Below are 19,711 nucleotides of genomic sequence, written 5' to 3'. Positions count from 1 at the left end.
ATGAGGAGTTCTGCTCGATAACGAGCCAAAGCAGTGTGGACCGACGCATGTTCATTTTCATCATCTGAGTCAGATGCCACCAGAAGAAGATTGACTTTCTTTTTGGTGGTATTTCCACATCAGAACATTGCTCTTTTAAGACTTCTGAAAGCATGCTTCATACCTCATCCCGGTCAGATTTTGGAAGGCACTTCAGATTCTTAAATCTTGGGTCGAATGCTATAGCTATTTTTAGAAATTTCACATTGGTATCTTGATTACATTTTGTCAAAGTTGCAGTGAAAGTGTTCTTAAAACTAACAATATGTGCTGGGTCAACATCAGAGCCTGCTATAACATGAAATATATGGCCGAATGTGGGTAAAACAGAGCAGGAGACATACAATTCTCCCCTAAGGAGTTCAGTCACAAATTTAATTAATGCATTATTTTTTTAACAAGCGTCATCAGCATGGAAGCATGTCCTCTGGAACGATGGCCGAAGCATGAAGAGGCACATGAATCTTTAGCACATCTGGCACATAAATATCTTGTGATGCCAGCTACAAGAGTACCATGCAAACGCTGTTCTCACTTTCAGATGACATTGTAATTAAGAAGTGGGCAGCATTATCTCCTGTAAATGTAAACAAACTTGTTTCTATTCACGATTGGCTGAACAGGAAGTAGGACTGAGTGGACTTGTAGGCTCTAAAGTTTTACATTGTTTTGTTTTTGAGTGCAGTTATGTAACAAAACCCCCTACATTTGTAAGTTGCACTTTCATGACAAAGAGATTGCACTATAGTACTTGTATGAGGTGAATTGAAAAATACTATTTCTTTTATCATTTTTAGAGTGCAAATATTTGTAATAAAAATAATATCAAGTGAGCACTGTACACTTTGTATTCTGTGTTGTAATTGAAATCAATATATTTGAAAATATAGAAAAACATCCAAAAATATTTAATAAATTTCAATTGGTATTCTATTGTTTAACAGTGCGATTAATTGTGATTATTTTTTTAATCGTGATTAATTTTTGAGTTAATCATGTGAGTTAACTGGGATTAATCGACACCCCTAATTTTCACATATTCTCACCACCATTTTTCATTTCCCCCTGAGGAACAAAGATATGGTTATATATTACTTAATTCAGTGCATATGTGGGAGCTACTAAGACTGTTCAGAGAGAGGATGTTGATCCTAGCACCCACACATACACATTACCTGTTTGAGTATAATGCATCCAATTAAGTATGACCTCCGGGGCTCTGTACCATCTAGTAACCACATAGCCTGTCATTTCACTGTCTGTATGCCTTGCCAGCCCAAAATCCAGAATCTATATTAGAAGAATAACATGAATGCAGAGACATTCCAACTGGAGACAATAGGAAAAAGTGAACATTTCACATTGACGTTTTATTGCTGCATCGTAAAATTTAGACAGAAATAGTATACAAGTTATGTTTCAGAATGCTTCTCTCATTTTTGATACTTTAACAAAAATGGAGATGCTGAACTTTGTAACCATACTGAAGGAAACAGTAAATTCTTTAATTAATTTTATTAAAATATTGGTCAAATATTTCATTCTACTAACAAAACACCCTGTCCGAGGAATCGCTATCAAATCTTTCCAGGGTTATAAGGAAGCTATCCATCTTAGGTACTTATGTGGCCCCATTCTTGTTGCAGCTGAGTGCCACACAATCTTTAATGTATTCATCCTAATAGCACCCCTACAAGGTAGGGAAGTACTATTATCTCCATTTTACAGATAGAGAACAGAGGCAGAGAGAAACTTGTCCAAGGTCACAGATGAAGTCTGAGGCAAGCCAGGGCAGGGAATTGAACCTAAGTCTCCTGAGACTCAGGCTACTGCTTTAACCAACCTTCCTCTCTCTTCCTCTTCTGAAGGGCCTTTTAAGGAGTTCAAGGCCCACAGGTGATCCATTCAGAATTACAAAGTTATATATGATTAAACTTACTTATTCATTAAACTATTATTGCAGTCTCTTGGATATTTATCTATACAGCTAGCCATTTCCAGTGGCAGCCACTTGAAAATACAAGTATAAGCCTGGATCAGCTTCTACAAAATGGTCCAAATTAGAGGATTAGCAGTAGAGACCAGCTAAAGCAGGAGGCCAACGGTGAAAATTAATTCTTGAAATAACAGGCTCATACTCAGCAGTGAGAAATTCCTAACCAGAAAATTGAGTCTCTTGGATGAGGTGAATTAACAGATTTATGACAAAAAATGTACCCACCTACTGGCTTGTTGAAAAATAGAACTGAATGGACCATCTATGGCAGGGAAGATTAAAAAAAAATAATAATACATGCTTGAATATGTAGATCTACTAAATAAATAACTGCAAAAATTTCCATGCTTACCAGACTGCATGAATACCTTATGGGCAGAGATTTATAGTACAAACACTCATTGACACTGCCAAAGGACATAGTATTTGTAACATGCTGACTATAATTCAACCATTTAAAATACTTCACTATTCAATTAAAATAGTATCATCACTCTCCTGGCACTAATGAAAAAGGAAAGTTATATGATGTTGTTATTCATGGATGCAGGATATAAAATGTAAATATTATGGCTTTATTCTCACTGCATCACTTTAACATAATTTCCATGTCATATCAGGGTCAGAAGGGACCTCCAGAGGTCATCTAGTGCAACCCCCTGCTCAAAGCAGGACCAATCTCCAATTTTTGCCCCAGATCCCAAAATGGCCCCTTTGAGGATTGAATTCGCAACCCTGGGTTTAGCAGGCCAATGCACAAACCACTGAGCTATCCCTCCCCCTTATCAGCTGAGGTGTCAACTGCATTTAAAACAGAAATGGGATGCAAAGTGGAACAAGAGATTTGCTATGTTTACCAATAATTTCCACCTTGCTCAATGGCACTTAATCCCTATTTTATATTACATCACTGATAAACTTTGTCATTTAAATACTGGACACAAGGCAAATAAATATTTTCAGAAACAGGATAGCAAGATATACTTTTAAATGAAGCATCCAGACATCCTATATGTGTTCTCCACTAGGTCTTCAGAAGACATCAAAGAAATGCAACACTTTGATGCTTTTCTACGGTCTGTATCATTTACATAAAATTTATTATTATTTTATACAGTTTTTTTGATTTGCCAGACTAAGATCTGTGGTTTCACTGAGAGCTAGAAACAGTTGCAATATATTGCAAATCCTGGTTTATTTATTTAGTATAGGTAGCTAACAATTACAATAATAGTTAGAACATATGTTATGCATAGGGTTGGGCAAAATTTTTCACTTTTTTTTGAGGGGTAGGCAAAAAATGCAGATACAGCAACACAGAAATATTTCACAAATTTGTGTCAGTTTTGCCAAATTGTTCTGGTAAGGAAAAAAAGCTTAACCCCCTTCTCCCTCACCCCCCCCCCCAAAAAAAAAATTTGTTTTGACATTTTTAAGTGGAATGTTTCATTTTTTCACTTTGAAACAATCTTTTGTTTCAGAATTTTTGATAATTTTATTAAAATGTTTAAAAAAATTAAAATGGTCAAAATCTAAAAAAAAAGCATTTTGCTTAACCTGAAATACCCCCTCCTACTTTTAAATTCACTGAAAAATTTAAAAAATTGGTTTTGGTTCAAACCAAAATGGAATTAAAAAAAATGTTTTGGAATTGTCAGCAAACAAAAAAATCCGTTATTTACCCAGCTGTAGTCATGCAGCCATTTTAGAATTTTCATTTTGTTTTTACAAAGTAAACGTTTATTCATTCTTATGAACAGATTTCTAATTATAAATGTTAAGATCATCACAGTTAAGGCTGCACTACAATTTCCACATCAAGTCACTGTTTTCATACATTCTTGACCTAAACATTTAACCTTTTGGGCTGGAATTTACCATGCTGGAAAGTGATTTTTTGAACAAATTTGGGCAAAATCCCTTTAGCCACTTTAAAATTAAGAATAGGGTGGTGGAAAACACATTTTTCCCCACTGCAAAAATAAATAAAACTCCAGCTTTCCACCTTAATAACAAAACACAATTGAACTTTGACACTTCAAAGATAGCCTATAAACAGGGCTTAATGTCCAGTATGCATTTTCTTAAAAGTGTAGGTAAAAAAAATTAGTTTGATGACTGAAAATGCATGACCGAGCATGTGATTTAGAAAGTTATGCTAAGGTCTTAGCTGTGGATTTAAAGATCGATGTGGTGCACAGTTAAGAGAACAGCTATATTCCGTAGGCCCATTAGCTGTGGAGAAAGAGGCTTTCAAAGTGTGCTCATAAAAGCAGTGGAGTTTATTAGTCACTGTTAGTGAACAGTGAACTTGTGCACCTTGCAAGCTCTGCAAAATGTTTCACTCCCAGGGAAGGTGACAGAGGTTGTTAGTTTTTCAACCTGCAGTGGTGATGAGATTACAGCCTGACTGGAACCACATTTCCCCAATTCTGTACAGAGGCATTATAACTCCACTGAAGTCAATGGAGTTACACTGGTATAAATGAGACAAGAATCAGGCCCTTCGCCTGCATTTCTTACACAGACTAGTCTACCTTTTATAGATTGCTGCCTGTTGTTTACTGGTAATAGGTATCTTTTCACAATTGATGCCTGTTAATTACCAGCCTTGCATATTTCTTTTCCTGTTTTTATACAATAAACTTCAGAAATTACTGCAACATTAGGGTCTGCAAAGTTAAGTACTTGAAAGTCAGGAAATGCCTTTATGTGATCTCAATTTATCTTATTGTGTATCTAAGGTTATAGTATCCCTTTAACAAGGGGAATCTGTAAGTGGCTGGATCCACCAAGTTAAATCTGCTTTATTAGCAGACTTAAGGCTCTAGAGAATTGGAGTGAGTCTATATTACAATGAGAGCTGGGTAGGAAATGGTTTTCCCATCCTGCACACATTTTCAGTATTTAAAAATCTTTTCCATTTCACATTGGGAGAAAACTGTGACCTTTTGAATGTTTTGTTTTGTAACAAAATGACAACCACCCACCCACGAATAGCCAGTATCCCTGTGGTTAGGGCATTCACCTGGGATGTGGGAAACCTAGGTTCAAGCTCCTACTCTAAATCTCTCCTAGAGTTTCTTTGCCCTAATCACTGGGCTATTTGCTATTTTAGGATGGGTCTCTCTGTCTCTCTCTCGCTTTGAGCAGAAATTCTGTCCTGGACGTAAAAAACCTGCCCAATACAAGTTTTGTCTAACCTGACCCTTTCACATGAAAAGTTTTGATTTTGCTGAATCGGCATTTTCCAACCAAAAATGTTTTGTCAACAGATCCCCAACCAACTCTAATTACAGTGACTTGGTGCAGGTACTGAGCATTGAAGTTGTGCACTAAAACTTAAGTTTTCAGTGTTGCAAACTCTTCCAATTTTATCGTGAATCTCGGGCTGCTGGATGTTTTTCTTAAGTCCCAGTCCTGGAATCATGCAACTAGGGGAGAATTTTAACTTTTTATTTATTTATTAATTTTTTTTAGAAGGACAGGGAGAAAAGATAGAACACATGACCCATGTGTAACCAATAGGCTCAAAAACCGAGAGAGACAGAGAGAAAACAAATAAAACTCCAAAACCCCAAATTTATTACTGTTTAAAATTAAAATTTTAAGCCAATTTCATCCTTTTTTGAAGCCTGACTTATGATTTTTGAATGCTTGGTGTTAACAATACTGCTTTTGTATTTCCTGATATTTGAATGATTGACTCTACACAGTTTTTGAGTTTAATTGTTGAATCACTTACTAGCCTTTTATGAGGGTGATGTTTATAACTTTCAGGGGGTAGCCGTGTTAGTCTGTATCCACACAAACAATAAGGAATCTGGTGGCACCTTAAAGACTAACAGATTTATTTGGGCATAAGCTTGGCAATCCTTCCAGTAAGATAGCTCACACAGAAACAAGTTCCACAAAATAAATAAGACTTTCCAAACTTTGGGGAGAGAATACCTTTTAATTCATTAGAAAGACAAGGTAGGTGAGGTAATATCTTTTATTTGACCAACTTTCGCTTGTGAGAGAGACAAGCTTTTGAGCTTTACAGAGCTCTTCTTCAGGTCTGGGAAAGGTACTAAGAGTGTCACAGCTAAATACTAAATAAAAACAGATAGTTTAGCATAAGTAGTTAACACATATTCTAAGGGACCATTCCAGGTGAAGTGGCAGCTGGGAGCAGTCTGAATCTACTGACCTCATATAAGGGATATAACCAGAAGTACTGTCAGAGTACTGTCATGGATGGTTATAAACTGTTCAGGAAGGACAGGCAGGGCAGAAAAGGTGGGGGAGTAGCACTGTATGTAAGGGAGCAGTATGACTGCTCAGAGCTCCGGTACTAAACTGCAGAAAAACCTGAGTGTCTCTGGATTAAGTTTAGAAGTGTGTGCAACAAGAGTGATGTAGTGGTGGGAGTCTGCTATAGACCACCGGACCAGGGGGATGAGGTAGATGAGGCTTTCTTCCGGCAGCTCATGGAAGCTACTAGATCGCATGCCCTGATTCTCATGGGTGACTTTAATTTTCCTGATATCTGCTGGGAGAGCAATACAGCGGTGCATAGACAATCCAGGAAGTTTTTGGAAAGCGTAGGGGACAATTTCCTGGCGCAAGTGCTAGAGGAGCCAACTAGGGGGGGCGCTTTTCTTGACCTGCTGCTCACAAACCGGGTAGAATTAGTGGGGGAAGCAAAAGTGGATGGGAATCTGGGAGGCAATGACCATGAGTTGGTTGAGTTCAGGATCCTGACGCAGGGAAGAAAGGTAAGCAGCAGGATACGGACCCTGGACTTCAGAAAAGCAGACTTCGACTCCCTCAGGGAATGGATGGCCAGGATCCCCTGGGGGACTAACTTGAAGGGGAAAGGAGTCCAGGAGAGCTGGCTGTATTTCAAGGAATCCCTGTTGAGGTTACAGGGACAAACCATCCCAATGAGTCGAAAGAATAGTAAATATGGCAGGCGACCAGCTTGGCTTAATGTTGAAATCCTAGCGGATCTTAAACATAAAAAAGAAGCTTACAAGAAGTGGAAGGTTGGACATATGACCAGGGAAGAGTATAAAAATATTGCTCGGGCATGTAGGAATGATATCAGGAGGGCCAAATCGCACCTGGAGCTGCAGCTAGCCAGAGATGTTAAGAGTAACAAGAAGGGTTTCTTCAGGTATGTTGGCAACAAGAAGAAAGCCAAGGAAAGTGTGGGCCCCTTACTGAATGAGGGAGGCAACCTAGTGACAGAGGATGTGGAAAAAGCTAATCTACTCAATGCTTTTTTTGCCTCTGTCTTCACTAACAAGGTCAGCTCCCAGACTGCTGCGCTGGGCAACACAAAATGGGGAAGAGATGGCCAGCCCTCTGTGGAGATAGAGGTGGTTAGGTACTATTTAGAAAAGCTGGACGTGCACAAGTCCATGGGGCCGGACGAGTTGCATCTGAGAGTGCTGAAGGAATTGGCGGCTGTGATTGCAGAGCCATTGGCCATTATCTTTGAAAACTCGTGGCGAACCGGGGAAGTCCCGGATGACTGGAAAAAGGCTAATGTAGTGCCAATCTTTAAAAAAGGGAAGAAGGAGGATCCTGGGAACTACAGGCCAGTCAGCCTCACCTCAGTCCCTGGAAAAATCATGGAGCAGGTCCTCAAAGAATCAATCCTGAAGCACTTGCATGAGAGGAAAGTGATCAGGAACAGCCAGCATGGATTCACCAAGGGAAGGTCATGCCTGACTAATCTAATCGCCTTTTATGATGAGATTACTGGTTCTGTGGATGAAGGGAAAGCAGTGGATGTATTGTTTCTTGACTTTAGCAAAGCTTTTGACACGGTCTCCCACAGTATTCTTGTCAGCAAGTTAAGGAAGTATGGGCTGGATGAATGCACTATAAGGTGGGTAGAAAGCTGGCTAGATTGTCGGGCTCAACGGGTAGTGATCAATGGCTCCATGTCTAGTTGGCAGCCGGTATCAAGTGGAGTGCCCCAAGGGTCGGTCCTGGGGTCGGTTTTGTTCAATATCTTCATAAATGATCTGGAGGATGGTGTGGATTGCACTCTCAGCAAATTTGCAGATGATACTAAACTGGGAGGAGTGGTAGATACAGAAGGACCTAGACAAATTGGAGGATTTGGCCACAAGAAATCTGATGAGGTTCAATAAGGATAAGTGCAGGGTCCTGCACTTAGGACGGAAGAACCCAATGCACAGCTACAGACTAGGGACCGAATGGCTAGGCAGCAGTTCTGCGGAAAAGGACCTAGGGGTGACAGTGGACGAGAAGCTGGATATGAGTCAGCAGTGTGCCCTTGTTGCCAAGAAGGCCAATGGCATTTTGGGATGTATAAGTAGGGGCATAGCGAGCAGATCGAGGGACGTGATCGTTCCCCTCTATTCGACATTGGTGAGGCCTCATCTGGAGTACTGTGTCCAGTTTTGGGCCTCACACTACAAGAAGGATGTGGATAAATTGGAGAGAGTCCAGCGAAGGGCAACAAAAATTATTAGGGGTCTGGAACACATGAGTTATGAGGAGAGGCTGAGGGAGCTGGGATTGTTTAGCCTGCAGAAGAGAAGAATGAGGGGGGATTTGATAGCTGCTTTCAACTACCTGAAAGGGGGTTCCAAAGAGGATGGCTCTAGACTGTTCTCAATGGTAGCAGATGACAGAACGAGGAGTAATGGTCTCAAGTTGCAGTGGGGGAGGTTCAGATTGGATATTAGGAAAAACTTTTTCACTAAGAGGGTGGTGAAACACTGGAATGCGTTACCTAGGGAGGTGGTAGAATCTCCTTCCTTAGAGGTTTTTAAGGTCAGGCTTGACAAAGCCCTGGCTGGGATGATTTAACTGGGAATTGGTCCTGCTTCGAGCAGGGGGTTGGACTAGATGACCTTCTGGGGTCCCTTCCAACCCTGATATTCTATGATTCTATGATTCTAAGTCTTATAATAAGCTGATGGAGACATGTATAAATCACATTTAATAAAGATTTCTTATCTGCTTTCCATAAAACTCTTCACTACAATTAAGCATATACATATTGTGGGGTCTGGGCTAGTTGGCATAATTATTTCTGGAGAATAAATATTATGCTCTAACACACTGATGGATTGGAAGATTCCCAAGACAGAGAAGAAGCAGAGTGATAAAATCCGATTCAGTATTTCAGTTTAATGATCTAGAGGGAAGCTTGCAGATGGCAACGCCTACTTGCACAACAGTTCAGCAGGAATCTGCTTAGGGCAGACTCATATGCAGGGACAATGGAACATAAGAAACAGCTCATACCTCTTTCCATGTAAAAATGTCTTAGAAGCAGAAGCGCTGACTTCCTAATTTCCCTGGGGGTGCCTGACTCCTCCTCTTGGAGGTCAATCATCCAATCAGCTGCTTGCAATCACTCAGAGTTGTGTAGATACACCCAATGAGATGATTAGGCTTTTGAAGGTCAGTTTTCCCCCTCAATAATATAGGTTCCATTATTTTAGTATGGATTGAAGCCAGACATATGGGACAACAGTATTCAGAACCACTCTTCTTTTGGAAGACTGGTACCACATTTGGTTCTTCCTCCTGCTAATGTCCTGGGACCACATTTGATCCTCCCTCACCTCAATTTCCTGGGATTTCCACATTTCTCCATGACTCTTCAAAAGTCATAGGGTAAAATCCTAGCCCAACTGAAGTCAATAGGAGTTCTGTCATTGACTTGGTTTCACTCATGTTCTCCTATGCAGTGTGTTTGTAACAAATTCAACTGCATACTTCAAGAAGTGTTTCCTACCTTCAATTCACAGTCTTCATTTACTGCTAAATTTCCAGGCTTTAGATCCTGTAAATATATCAAGTTTGAGATGGACTTTTACAACAAACAGAAAAATACACTTTTTAAATAAAAACACTTGCATTACATGAAAGATAGAGCAATTTCTTGCAATAGTCTCAAAAAACCTTATTGAATGTTATGACCTTACTTCTAAGCTGCCTTTTCATGCAAATTTTTGTATAGTCTAAAACCCAATTTTCCCTCAAAAAAAAAAAAAAAAGAAAAAAAGAAATTTTTGATGGAAAATTTTCTACCAGTTCCAGTTAGTCATTGGCTGTTCTGAAACCCTCTCTGTGCAGACCATATCAATTAAAAAACATCCAACCAAAATGAATCAAGTCAAGAATGATGTGAGAACTATATCTATGGACATACGTGTGCACAAACATGATCTACAGAATCTGAATAAAAAAAACACAAGTACTTTTAATACTGTTTTCACTTACCCTGTGAATTATGCCTGATGAATGGATATACTGTGAAAACAAAAAGATCTGTTAATTGACACTTGCTGGACTCTAAATAAATTATTATTTCAGTTCTGTGAAAACGTGGCCTTATGTGGTGCTAAAAGTGATCTGAAATTAATAATACACCTTTTAGAAAACGAGTCAATCAAATGTGTTGTCATATAAAAAAACTGAAATATCATTAGATACCAAGTAGAAAAGTGAAAAGAGATCACAATGTCAGAGGCAGGTGATAGTCAGGTTTATGCACCTTTACATCAAATATTCAAAGAAAAAAAGTAAAAGTGTACTCATTTTATGATACAATTGCAACCCATTCACCCTACAGATTTCCTGCCAGAGAGATTAGAGAATGATTTTAGAGAAGGTCAGACTGGCCTCCTAAAACTAAATTTAAGGTTATAAAATTATTTTTGCTTTCTAAAGAAAGTCTCAAGTATAAAGCTGCTGCTTTTTTCAACCTATAATCATTATTCCTGTAGCGCTATTTGAACATTGATATTGAATCAAGTCACCATTTTTCCTCACTTTTAATTTCCTCACAAATCATTTTTGTGACCAGAAACTTTCTGGCATTGTTAGAAAAATAAAATCATCCTGAAATTGGGTTGTGAAATATATGGATTAAAATAAAACCGACTGTTTACTTACTGTAAATTCCTGAACTAGCTACAACAGAAATCTAAACTGCACAATCACAGATTAAGTTCAGATGCCTCTGATAAAGCCCAGATAGAGGAAAGCATGTGCTGTACGACTGCAGTCATCGGATTTAAGCACAGGTTTAACTTTAGGAAAGCAGATGCTCAGCTTTAAATAAGTGCTTTATTTCCTGAATAGATATCCTTTCCTGAATAAAGGCCTGAATGCAAACAAACCTGAAAGGAATCTTAAAACACATTTTACTTTCTTGGAATATTTTCATCATCTTTCCAGGGCTGTGTGTGAGGACGCTCAAGTTTTCAAAACACACATAACTCAACCTAATGGATGTTCAAGGACTAGAGTTTTGAAGAAACTGAAGTTTATACCATTCTGAGCAGCACTGGCTATGTTCTGATAGGGACACGCCAATGTGTACATTCCAGTTACTAGGACCTTCTGCAGTTCCGTAGACAGTTTGGTAAATAAGGGAGATAATATTGTTGTTACATTACTATTATGTCTAATAACTTTGGTTCCTCAAAGGGGCAACAAGAAAGATGCAAAAGCCAGACTGAGATGTATGTAATGTTTGCTTTTTTGGTATTAGTAGCATTTTGAATTAGACCAGTTTTGACAGTCCACTTGGAATAGTGTGCTATATGCTATTGTGCTGCATCTTTGCAATATGTCATACCATGACGACAGACTCTTTAAGCTCACTATATTACCATTTGGGAGTTAAATGAAAATCTCTGTGTGTTTGGATTTGTAGTCTCAGTTTAAATGCTCAGGAGCATGGCGGTTTTACTCAAAAAGGGACTTTTCTTGATTTGTAAACCACTTCAACTTCTAAACAAAACAACCAGAAGGCAAACTACCACCTTCATCCTCACACTTTATAAGAAGAATGGTTCTGCCTAGTTCCATCTCTGACTCTCCCAGCTGGGTTAATGGTTCCAACAGTCCACAAAATCTCCATAGAGAGCAGAGTAGTTATTGATGAATATTCTGCTGGTATGAATTGTAAAAAGAAAATTCCATTTTGTGCAGAAATTCTCCAACAGACTTATAATGGGTGGGTGTGACGGGTTAGATCACAGAAACCCCCTGGGAGCTGCCACCTGATGTGCCAAGACTACTACTGCTCCTGTTTTCCTGCCCTGCCAGCTTAGGACTCTAGCACCCTGCCTGGTTTGAGCAAGACCCGCTAGCCTGTTGCAAACCCAGACCCAGGTGGGTTATAATGGGTGTGTTAGTAGCAGTTATGTCCATATGCAAAGTGCTTTTCGAACACTAAACAAGCAATCAGGGATGGATCAGAATTGGAACCTAAGTGGCAGGATGGGACAGTAAGGCTCACCAATAGCTTGGTGTACTAGGAGTGCAGAGGAGCTCCAAACTTGGTATAGAGCTCAGGCAAATGAGCTCCTTGCCTTCTGGGCAGCCGTCCACAAATCCTGCCTCTATCCACCCCAAAAAGGAACCATGAAGTCAAGCCATAAACCCTACAGTTGTAAGAAGGAAGGGGAGTCACAGATGGGTGTTAGGGTTGCCAACCCCCCAGGGTTGTCCTGGAGTCCCCAGGAATTAAATATTAATCTTAAATTAACGATTATGTCATGTGATGAAACCTCCAGGAATAGGTTCAATCAAAATTGGCAACCCTAACTGGTGTCCTAGCCATCTTCCTCAGCAGACATATTGTGTATTTTAGTTTTAGATCTCTGTTTACAGGAAACAGACCAGCAGAGGAACTAGTATTTCAAGGTGTACGCTGCTTAAAATCTGGAATAATATGACAAGGATGAAATGCCTGCCATGCATATGTTAGTTTTGTGATCTTCTTTCCCTTTGTTGTATCAATGGATACATCAGATCATTTAAGGATCTAGCGATTAAGATTATATAGTTAGCTACTATTATTACATTTAGTGCAAGGGGAAACAAACCTTCATAGACAAAAATGTAGCGTTTTTTTCTTTTCCATGTATGAAATCTAAGCGTCAGTACTGGAATCTAGTGACCTGTACCCATACTTGAAGATCAGGCCCAGTGTAGTACAGCAAGAACACAAGCTTCCCATGCAGCTAGACATACAATTTTAGAGCAATGCTGTTCAGAGTCCATTTTATCTCTGCCATTGCAAAGACTAAATAACTCCTCATCCCACCACATTACACAGAGGTTCCCTCTGTCTCACCTGACATAATTTGTTTTGAAAGCCAGCCTGGTCTTGAACTGCTTACAATAGTGAGTTTACAAGCTCCATCTTTGCCTTCCTAGCGTTGCTTTCATATTCGGACATATCTGTCTGCCCTTGGCTTTATGTTCTCCTAGACCACCCCTTAGCTGATGTGATTATAAAGTAGTTTCTTGTTTTGACATAATATGAGCAGAGGGTGCAAGAGGAGTCATAACAAAAAGTGCCACAATAAATGAGTAGGCTTGGAAGAGGGACCACATATACTGGACATTTCCAGCTGGAGGATCAGTTCCATTTGTGAATTGCCTAAAGACCAGACAGTTCTAGCACCTCACTAGGGAATGAAAAACAACCTCCCATACTCGGTTCCAAAGAACTGACTACTGTAGAGAGAAGTGGGGAAAGATGTTGGTGCCATGGAATATAGCCTGGAGCACTACTTCTGCCACTGACTGGAGAAGACTGGCAACTATGAAGTACTATTTATTTCATGGATGGAAGGGTGAAGTATATCAGGATGAGAGAAGCCTGCTTAAGCAAGAGGAAGTCCTGCCACTTGGGTACAGAGTCCTGAGAGTTTTCCTATGGAAAGCGTTTGTTAGAAGTCAGACTCCCAGCAAAGAATGGTAACAAACAAACAAGGAAAGGCTAGACATCTCTTGCCTAGGGACTTCTGCACAAGAACGCAGGATCTAGAAACAGGAATTTTAAAAGAATTTCAGCCTCAGGAGTTTTAGTAAAAATGGGCCTCAGGCACCTTCAGGGAAGAGAATAGTTTCCCTTAAACATCCTACTTTCGCTCATGGTCTCTCCCTCACCATACCTGGGAATGAGTGTTAGAAATGCAAAGGAGGAAAAAACAACTCATGTAACACGCTGGATATAATTTACATGTTTACTAAACACTCTTCTTAATAGAGAGATGGTGAGACCAAATTATTTAGCATTTCATTTCTGATGCCAGGTTTCTTTCATAAATATTTGTTTCTTTGTAAATCAAGATATTTGAATCTACATTGCAGTGTACTCCAATACTGAGGAAACTGCTTAGTTCAGAATATTTTCACTTTGATGGAGTCTCTCTCTAAAATGGGATTTTGCACTCTCCTATTATGGATTTTTACCCATTCTCTCCTAAAATGATGGATTAGCAGAGGTATTTAGACCATAGCAGTCATTTCCCTCACAACATTGTCACCATTTCATCTTAACAACTGGTCTTGTTTCTCTGATTAGGGTGAACAAATAGATTTGTAGTACAGGAACCTTGGGAATAGCTAAAAGGCAAATTTTGGTACCCTATGCAAATTCAGTTCAGTAAGTTACTGAACCCTGTTGGTAAACTCTTGATCATCAGACACCTGATAATAAGTGTTCTTGGCTGCACATAAAATATGAGGACAGAGTAAGGTGCCTCATCCAAATGTGTATCTTCTCACTGACTTCAACAGTTTTCGGATCAACTCCTTTGAGAATTTTAGAGTATAATCAATACAGGGAGATATGGCAAGGGAGTTTACAAAGTGAAGTCCTGCAAATATTTTTTAAGCGGAAAAAAGGGAATGACTGAATTTAGTGCTCATGAAAACAAGAGTCTAATAGCACTAAGTTGAGTCTAAAGTAACAAGGGCTGGTGCTGTGGGAGCGTCACTCAGACAAACAGCATGGCAATGTCCCTGCTTTTAGATCAGTTGCTTAGCCCTGGTCTACACTAGGACTTTAGGTCGAATTTAGCAGCGTTAAATTGATGTAAACCTGCACCCGTCCACACAATGAAGCCCTTTATTTCGACTTAAAGGGCTCTTAAAATCGATTTCCTTACTCCACCCCTGACAAGTGGATTAGCGCTTAAATCGACGTTGCCAGCTCGAATTTGGGGTACTGTGGACACAATTCGATGGTATTGGCCTCCGGGAGCTATCCCAGAGTGCTCCATTATGACTGCTCTGGACAGCACTCTCAACTCAGATGCACTGGCCAGGTAGACAGGAAAAGAATCGCAAACTTTTGAATCTCATTTCCTGTTTGGCCAGCGTGGCAAGCTGCAGGTGACCATGCAGAGCTCATCAGCACAGGTGACCATGATGGAGTCCCAGAATCGCAAAAGAGCTCCAGCATGGACCGAACGGGAGGTACGGGATCTGATCGCTGTTTGGGGAGAGGAATCCGTGCTATCAGAACTCTGTTCCAGTTTTCGAAATGCCAAAACCTTTGTCAAAATCTCCCAGGGCATGAAGGACAGAGGCCATAACAGGGACCCGAAGCAGTGCTGCGTGAAACTGAAGGAGCTGAGGCAAGCCTACCAGAAAACCAGAGAGGCGAACAGCCGCTCTGGGTCAGAGCCCCAAACATGCCGCTTCTATGATGAGCTGCATGCCATTTTAGGGGGTTCAGCCACCACTACCCCAGCCGTGTTGTTTGACTCCTTCAATGGAGATGGAGGCAATACGGAAGCAGGTTTTGGGGACGAAGAAGATGATGATGAGGAGGAGGTTGTAGATAGCTCACAGCAAGCAAGCGGAGAAACCGGTTTTCCCGACAGCCAGGAACTGTTTCTCACCCTAGACCTGGAGCCAGTACCCCTCGAACCCACTCAAGGCTGCCTCCTGGACCCAGCAGGCAGAGAAGGGACCTCTGGTGAGTGTACCTTTTAAAATACTCTACATGGTTTAAAAGCAAGCATGTGAAAGGATTACTTTGCCCTGGCATTTGCGGTTCTCCTAGATGTAGTCCTAAAGCCTTTGCAAAAGGTTTCTGGGGAGAGCAGCCTTATTGCGTCCTTCATGGTAGGACACTTTACCACTCCAGGCCAGTAACACATACTCGGGAATCATTGTAGAACAAAGCATTGCAGTGTATGTTTGCTGGCATTCAAACAACATCCGTTCTTTATCTCTCTGTGTTATCCTCAGGAGAGTGAGATATAATTCATGGTCACCTGGTTGAAATAGAGTGCTTTTCTTCAGGGGACACTCAGAGGAGCCCATTCCTGCTGTGCTGTTTGCCTGTGGCTAAACAGAAATGTTCCCCGCTGTTAGCCACAAGGAGGGGGGAAGGTTGAGGGGGTAGTCACGCGGTGGGAGGAGGCAAAATGCGATCTTGTAACGAAAGCACATGTGCTATGTATGTAATGTTAACAGCAAGGTTTACCCTGAAACAGTGTAGCCACTGTTTTATAAAATGTGTCTTTTTAAATACCACTGTCCTTTTTTTTTTCTCCACCAGCTGCATGTGTTTCAATGATCACAGGATCTTCTCCTTCCCAGAGGCTAGTGAAGCTTAGAAAGAAAAAAAACGCACTTGCGATGAAATGTTCTCCAAGCTCATGCTGTCCTCCCACACTGACAGAGCACAGACGAATGCGTGGAGGCTACCTGAAAGGGGGTTCCAAAGAGGATGGCTCTAGACTGTTCTCAATGGTAGCAGATGACAGAACGAGGAGTAATGGTCTCAAGTTGCAGTGGGGGAGGTTTAGATTGGATATGAGGAAAAACTTTTTCACTAAGAGGGTGGTGAAACACTGGAATGAGTTACCTAGGGAGGTGGTAGAATCTCCTTCCTTAGAGGTTTTTAAGGTCAGGCTTGACAAAGCCCTGGCTGGGATGATTTAACTGGGAATTGGTCCTGCTTTGAGCAGGGGGTTGGACTAGATGACCTTCTGGGGTCCCTTCCAACCCTGATATTCTATGATTCTATGATTCTATGAGGCAAATAATGTCAGAGTGCAGGAAAGCACAAAATGACCGGGAGGAGAGGTGGCGGGCTGAAGAGAGTAAGTGGCGGGCTGAAGAGAGTAAGTCGCGGGCTGAAGACAGGGCTGAAGCTCAAATGTGGCGGCAGCGTGATGAGAGGAGGCAGGATTCAATGCTGAGGCTGCTGCAGGACCAAACCAGTATGCTCCAGTGTATGGTTGAGCTGCAGCAAAGGCAGCTGGAGCACAGACTGTCTCTGCAGCCCCTCTGTAACCAACCGCCCTCCTCCCCAAGTTCCATAGCCTCCACACCCAGACGCCCAAGAACGCGGTGGGGGGGCCTCCGGCCAACCAGCCACTCCACCACAGAGGATTGCCCAAAAAAAAGAAGGCTGTCATTCAATAAATTTTAAAGTTGTAAACTTTTAAAGTGCTGTGCTTAAAGTGCTGTGTGGCATTTTCCTTCCCTCCTCCACCACCCCTCATGGGCTACCTTGGTAGTCATCCCCCTGTTTGTGTGATGAATGAATAAAGAATGCATGAATGTGAAGCAACAATGACTTTATTGCCTCTGCAATCGGTGATTGAAGGGAGGAGGGGCGGGTGGTTAGCTTACAGGGAAGTAGAGTGAATCAAGGGGCGGGGGGTTTCATCAAGGAGAAACAAACAGAACTTTCACACCGTAGCCTGGCCAGTCATGAAACTGGTTTTCAAAGCTTCTCTGATGCGTACCGCGCCCTCCTGTGCTCTTCTAACTGCCCTGGTGTCTGGCTGCACGTAACCAGCAACCAGGCGATTTGCCTCAACCTCCCACCCCGCCATAAACGTCTCCCCCTTACTCTCACAGATATTGTGGAGCACACAGCAAGCAGTAATAACAGTGGGAATATTGGTTTCGCTGAGGTCTAAGCGAGTCAGTAAACTGCGCCAGCGCGCCTTTAAACGTCCAAATGCACATTCTATCACCATTCTGCACTTGCTCAGCCTGTAGTTGAACAGCTCCTGACTACTGTCCAGGCTGCCTGTGTACGGCTTCATGAGCCATGGCATTAAGGGGTAGGCTGGGTCCCCAAGGATACATATAGGCATTTCAACATCCCCAACAGTTATTTTCTGGTCTGGGAATAAAGTCCCTTCCTGCAGCTTTTGAAACAGATCAGAGTTCCTGAAGATGCGAGCATCATGCACCTTTCCCGGCCATCCCACGTTGATGTTGGTGAAACGTCCCTTGTGATCCACCAGAGCTTGCAGCACTATCGAAAAGTACCCCTTGCGGTTTATGTACTCGGCGGCTTGGTGCTCCGGTGCCAAGATAGGGATATGGGTTCCGTCTATAGCCCCACCACAGTTAGGGAATCCCATTGCAGCAAAGCCATCCACTATGACCTGCACATTTCCCAGGGTCACTACCCTTGATATCAGCAGATCTTTGATTGCGTGGACTACTTGCATCACAGCAGCCCCCACAGTAGATTTGCCCACTCCAAATTGATTCCCAACTGACTGGTAGCTGTCTGGCGTTGCAAGCTTTCACAGGGCTATCGCCACTCGCTTCTCAACTGTGAGGGCTGCTCTCATCTTGGTATTCATGCGCCTCAGGGCAGGGGAAAGCAAGTCACAAAGTTCCATGAAAGTGCCCTTACGCATGCGAAAGTTTCGCAGCCACTGGGAATCGTCCCAGACCTGCAACACTATGCGGTCCCACCAGTCTGTGCTTGTTTCCCGAGCCCAGAATCGGCGTTCCACAGCATGAACCTGCCCCATTAGCACCATGATGCATGCATTGGCAGGGCCCATGCTTTCAGAGAAATCTGTGTCCATGTCCTGATCACTCACGGGACCGCGCTGACGTCGCCTCCTTGCCCGGTATCGCTTTGCCAGGTTCTGGTGCTGCATATACTGCTGGATAATGCGAGTGGTGTTTAATGTGCTCCTAATTGCCAAAGTGAGCTGAGCGGCCTCCATGCTTGCCTTGGTATGGCGTCCGCACAGAAAAAAGGCGCGGAACGATTGTCTGCCGTTGCTCTGACGGAGGGAGGGGCGACTGACGACACGGCTTACAGGGTTGGCTTCAGGGAGCTAAAATCAACAAAGGGGGTGTCTTTACATCTAGGAGTATTTCAGGCAGGACTTCACGGAGGGTTCCAATAAGAAATGGTGCACCTAAGTTATCGTTCTTATTGGAACAAGGAGGTTAGCCTGGCCTCTGATTGATACATGGCTAGATTTACCTCGCTGCACCTTCTCTGTGAGCAACTGCAGTGTGACCTAGAGGAATGAGTCCCCTAGACAGGGGAGGAGGCAAATGAGTACAAAACAAATCTGGTCTATTTCTTGTTTTGACCCACTCCATCTATCTTTTACATCTTTGGCTGGCAGCAGACGGTGCAGAAGGACTGCATGCCATCCACATCTCATGGCTGCTCGGCAGAAGATGGTACAGTACGACTGCTAGCCATCCTCATCTCTTGCCTGCCTGGCAGAAGATGGTACAATACGACTGCTAGCAGTCCGTATCGCCTGCCCGCTCACCATAAGACGGTTCAATAGGACTGACTGCAGGACTAAAGAGAATGACCTGGTCAAGTCACTCCAAATTTAGTCCCTGCGCCCATGTCTGCCCAGGCGCTCCCAGCCGACGTGGCCAGGAGCACCTCAGACACGACGAGGACGACTACCAGTCGTATTGCACCGTCTGCTGCCAGAAGGCAATGGGTTGCTGCTACTGTGCAGCAAAGCCGTACCGCGTCTGCCAGCACCCAGGAGACATAGGGTGACGGTTACCTGAGCGGGCTCCATGCTTGCCGTGGTATGGCGTCTGCACAGGTAACTCAGGAAAAAAGGCGCGAAACGA

General features: G+C 42.2%; 1 protein-coding gene across 1 annotated transcript in view; it reads right to left on the bottom strand.

The window, feature by feature from the left end:
- The window catches only part of MAPK12 (mitogen-activated protein kinase 12), a 79,405-nt gene that overhangs the window by 12,490 nt on the left and 47,204 nt on the right, over positions 1 to 19,711 (bottom strand). Inside the window, exons 5-7 of the mRNA XM_084611402.1 lie at positions 10,295 to 10,324; positions 9,807 to 9,854; positions 1,215 to 1,329 (exon numbers count right to left, since the gene is read on the bottom strand). Coding sequence (XP_084467528.1) covers positions 1,215 to 1,329; positions 9,807 to 9,854; positions 10,295 to 10,324 — 193 coding nt within the window. The remainder of the gene's footprint in view (positions 1 to 1,214; positions 1,330 to 9,806; positions 9,855 to 10,294; positions 10,325 to 19,711) is intronic.

This window comes from Lepidochelys olivacea (assembly GCF_965140295.1).
Source record: "Lepidochelys olivacea isolate rLepOli2 genome assembly, chromosome: 1".
NCBI classification, from domain to species: domain Eukaryota; kingdom Metazoa; phylum Chordata; order Testudines; family Cheloniidae; genus Lepidochelys; species Lepidochelys olivacea.
This window is presented reverse-complemented; position numbering and strand designations above follow the sequence as displayed.